Source organism: Silurus aristotelis (assembly GCF_946808225.1).
Source record: "Silurus aristotelis genome assembly, chromosome: 14".
In the NCBI taxonomy this organism is placed as follows: Eukaryota; Metazoa; Chordata; class Actinopteri; order Siluriformes; family Siluridae; genus Silurus; species Silurus aristotelis.
The window spans coordinates 28,976,366-28,981,365 of record NC_139587.1 but is presented as its reverse complement, the minus strand read 5'-3'; the positions used below and the strand labels follow the sequence as shown (position 1 = coordinate 28,981,365).

The following is a 5,000-nucleotide window of genomic DNA, read 5'->3' as shown; positions in this document are numbered from 1 at the left end:
CAATAAATAGACATTCGGTGTTGAGGATGAAGTTCCCTTTGCAGTCTGGTTCTTCTCAAGGTTTCTTCCTCAAACCATTTCAGGGAGTTTTTCCCTTCACCAGTCACCACTGGATCACTCATCAGGTATAAACAATGATCTTCTTCTTCTTCTTCTTCTTTCAGCTTCTCCCATTAGGGGGCGCCACAGCGGATCATCCGTCTCCATACCCCCTGTCCTCTACATCTGCCTCTTTCACACCAACTACCTGCATGTCTTCCCTCACCACATCCATGAACCTCCTCCTTGTTCTTCCTCTTTTCCTCTTTTCCTCCTTCCTGGTGTCTCCATCCTCAGCATTCTCCTACTGATATACCCCATGTCCCTCCTCTGCACATGTCCAAACCATCTCAATCTCACCTCCCTCACCATGTCTCCAAAACGTCCTACATGTGCTGTCCCTCTAATAAACTCATTTCTAATCCTGTCCATCGTCATCACTCCCAACGAACATCTCAACATCTTCAGCTCTGCTACCTCCAGCTCCACCTCCTGTCTTTTACTCAATGCCACTGTCTCTAATCCATACAACATCTCAGGTCTCACCACAGTCCTATAAACTTTCCCTTTCACTGTCACAGATACTCTTCTATCACAAATCACTCCTGCTATCACTCTTCTTCACCCACTCCACCCTGCCTGCTCTCTTTTCTTCACTCTCACAGATACTCTTCTATCACAAATCACTCCTGCTATCACTCTTCTCCACCCACTCCACCCTGCCTGCACTCTTTTCTTCACTCTCACAGACACTCTTCTGTCACTAATCACAATTATAAGGAACAAATTTACAGCTTATTACATTAAAAACGTAACATCTGTATTTTAATTTTATATTATTTATTATTTTAACTCCATAAATCGTGTTTTTATCAAATCAGATTGTTTAAATACTAAAATCAACACTATTTTTTAACTTCAGCACAAAATAAGAACATTAAATATCATAATAATCTTTTTTCCACTTTTATTAAACTTTTCCATTCTTTAAAGATTTTTATTTTATTTATTATTTAAAGTGAAGTCACAACTTTATATCACCACTTTATTATTTTATTTCTCACTTTATAACTGTATAACCGAAAACGCTGTGTGTCTTGTTTATCAGTTATAGTTCAATTTCTTTTTTTCTGTCCGTCCATCCATTACAGCAACAGTGTAGATTAGTAAGGATTAAAGAAAGTGTCGACAGGAAGGATGGAATGAGTTAATGTTAGCTGGGTGACGCATCGTTACTGAAATGCGCCTGATCTGGGGGCTGCTTTGTGTAAGGCAGGGCTATGTGTGGGGCGGGGCTTTGTGTAAGGCAGGGCTATGTGTGGGGCGGGGCTTTGTGTAAGGCAGGGCTATGTGTGGGGCGGGGCTTTGTGTAAGGCAGGGCTATGTGTGGGGCGGGGCTTTGTGTAAGGCAGGGCTATGTGTGGGGCGGGGCTTTGTGTAAGGCAGGGCTATGTGTGGGGCGGGGCTTTGTGTAAGGCAGGGCTATGTGTGGGGAGGGGCTTTGTGTAAGGCAGGGCTATGTGTGGGGAGGGGCTTTGTGTAAGGCAGGGCTATGTGTGGGGTGGGGCTTTGTGTAAGGCAGGGCTATGTGTGGGGCGGGGCTTTGTGTGGGGCGGGGCTTTGTGTAAGACAGGGCTATGTGTGGGGCGGGGCATTGTGTAAGGCAGGGCTATGTGTGGGGCGGGGCTTTGTGTAAGGCAGGGCTATGTGTGGGGCGGGGCTTTGTGTCAAGCAGGGCTATGTGTGGGGCGGGGCTTTGTGTCAGGCAGGGCTTTGTGTGGGGCGGGGCTTTGTGTGGGGCGGGGCTTTGTGTGGGGCGGGGCTATTTTGGGTGGGCAAAGGTCACCCCTGCCAGTGCTGCCACCGACCCTCCTGCGATGAAAACCATAACGAGCGAGTGCACTACTGTCAGATCTGCTGCTACAGAGAACTAATCACCACCTCCTGACCAATCAGAACACAGAAATTTGGTCATGTTCAGCAGTTTGTTTAAAAGTATTGGCACCTCACCACAGCGAGGACAGAATGAACATTAAGCAGATGTAAATGTTTATTTTCTCACTTTCAGTCGTAGGAATTTGCGAGTTTCCCGGTGGATGCGAGCGCTCTCCGTCAGCAGATTGAGACACGGCAACAACGTCTCCTTCAACTTATTCCCCTAAAACACAACACAGAACACTCTGACCGAGCAAACAGGGAGAACAGTGTGGAGATGAGGAAGTGAGGTGAACAGGTGAGGAGGTGAAGAGGTGAAGAGGTAAAGATGTGAGGAGGTGAAGAGGTGACGCGATGAGGAGGTGAAGAGGTGAGGAGGTGAGGAGGTGAAGAGGTGAGGAGGTGAGGAGGTGAAGAGGTGAGGAGGTAAAGAAGTGAGGAGGTGAAGAGGTGAGGAGGTGAGGAGGTGAAGAGGTGAGGAGGTGAAGAGGTGAGGAGGTGAAGAGGTGAGGAGGTAAAGAAGTGAGGAGGTGAAGAGGTGAGGAGGTGAGGAGGTGAAGAGGTGAGGAGGTAAAGAAGTGAGGAGGTGAAGAGGTGAGGAGGTGAAGAGGTGAGGAGGTGAAGAGGTGAAGAGGTGAGGAGGTGAGGAGGTGAGGAGGTGAAGAGGTGAGGAGGTGAAGAGGTGAGGAGGTGAAGAGGTGAAGAGGTGAGGAGGTGAAGAGGTGAGGAGGTTAGGAGGTGAGGAGGTGAAGAGGTGAGGAGGTGAAGAGGTAAAGATGTAAGAAGGTGAACAGGTGTGGTGATGTTTTGTTTTGAACTCGAGTCCCAGCTGGAGCAGGAGCCCCACAGCGCTGAAGAGTCTCATAAACAACTCACTATAACACCTAAATCCAGGAAAAACAAACTTCTCCCACACACACACACACACACTTACACTCTCACACACACATACACACCCTCTCTCTCACTCACACACACATACACGCTCTCTCACACACACACACTCTTACTCACACACACATACACACCCTCTCTCTCACTCACACACACATACACGCTCTCTCACACACACACACTCTTACTCACACACACATACACACACACACACACGCTCTCTCACACACACACACTTTTACTCACACACACACACACACACACTTACACTCTCACACACACTCACACACCCTCTCTCTCACTCACACACACATACACACACACACACACGCTCTCTCACACACACACGCTCTCTCACACACACACACACACACACACACACACACACACGCTCTCTCACACACACACACACACACACACACACACGCTCTCTCACACACACACACACACACGCTCTCTCTCTCTCTCACACACACACACACACACACACTCTCTCTCACACACACACACACACACACATGCTCTCTCACTCACACACACACACACACACACACACTCTCTCTTACACACACACACACACGCTCTCTTACACACACACACACACGCACTCTCTCACACACACACACACACACACACACACACACACACACACACGCTCTCTCACTCACACACACACACGCGCTCTCTCACTCACACACACACACACACACACACACACACACACACACGCTCTCTCTCTCTCTCACACACACACACACACACACACACACACACACACACACACACACACACTCTCTCACACACACACACACACACACACACATGCTCTCTCACTCACACACACACACACACACACACTCTCTTACACACACACACACACTCTCTCTTACACACACACACACACACACACTCTCTCTTACACACACACACACACACACGCTCTCTCACTCACACACACACACACACACGCTCTCTCACTCACACACACACACACACACACACACACACACACACACACACACACACACACACACGCTCTCTCACTCACACACACACACGCTCTCTCTCACACACACACACTCACGCTCTCTCTCACACACACACACACACGCTCTCTCACACACACACACACACACACACACACACTCACACACACTCACACACACACACACACACACTCACACACACTCACACACACTCACACACACTCTCACACACACTCTCACACTTACCATCTCACACACACACACACACACTTACACTTACACACACACACACACACACAAACACACACACACACACACACACTCTTACACTCTCCCACACTTACACTCTCTTATACACACACACACACACACACACTTACTCTGTCCAGTATTTTCTCCATGAAGTGCAGCAGTTTGTTGACAGCGTCCATGTTCACTCCCATGTACTCGATGGAGCCGAGCTGCACTCTGGGCATCAACAACACGTCCAAACACAGCAGGGGGAGATTCCCTAACAGATTCACTGTGTGACTGCACACACACACACACACACACACACACACGCGCGGTTATTACATCATATTATAGTACTTTATACACATATTATGGATGTGGGACTCTGTTATTCCCTCTGTAGTGCACATGTAAAGGTTGGGATTTAACCAGAAGATCAAAGATTTAGACACTGTTTCGAGGGGATAGAGTGTAACACACACACACACACACACACACTCACACACACACACACACACACACACCTGTGGAACTCATCTGTGCGTTCCTCTCCTTCTGCTGTACTCATTAAACAGTGTCTCAGTATCGCTCCCAGGTGTCTGTACGTGGCTGCCTCCTCCTGTAACACACACACACACACCGGATTACATCATCATGTACACCTGACTACATCATCACACACACGACTAAAATTCCTCTGTCTCTGTCCCCATGAGCGTGTCTCACCTCATCCACTTTGCGCCGTCCCGTATCGTAGGTGATGTTAAAGAGGATCTTCAGGATCTCCATGGCTCGCTCCGTCTCGCTCCTTTCGAGCGGCGGGAGATCGTTGGGCCCCTGAGCTCCAGAGCGGGAAACCTCGTAGACGTCGGTCCAGCGCAGGCCAAGCGTGGCGTCGAGGGCGTCGGCCAG

At 48.9% G+C, this 5,000-nt stretch overlaps 1 protein-coding gene across 1 annotated transcript in view; it reads right to left on the bottom strand.

The window, feature by feature from the left end:
• The window catches only part of ric8a (RIC8 guanine nucleotide exchange factor A), a 28,099-nt gene that overhangs the window by 2,367 nt on the left and 20,732 nt on the right, over nucleotides 1-5,000 (bottom strand). The window contains exons 3-6 of the mRNA XM_083561290.1: nucleotides 4,815-5,000; nucleotides 4,613-4,707; nucleotides 4,235-4,385; nucleotides 2,102-2,197 (exon numbers count right to left, since the gene is read on the bottom strand). The exon at nucleotides 4,815-5,000 is cut by the window's right edge and continues 441 nt beyond it. Coding sequence (XP_083417416.1) covers nucleotides 2,102-2,197; nucleotides 4,235-4,385; nucleotides 4,613-4,707; nucleotides 4,815-5,000 — 528 coding nt within the window. The remainder of the gene's footprint in view (nucleotides 1-2,101; nucleotides 2,198-4,234; nucleotides 4,386-4,612; nucleotides 4,708-4,814) is intronic.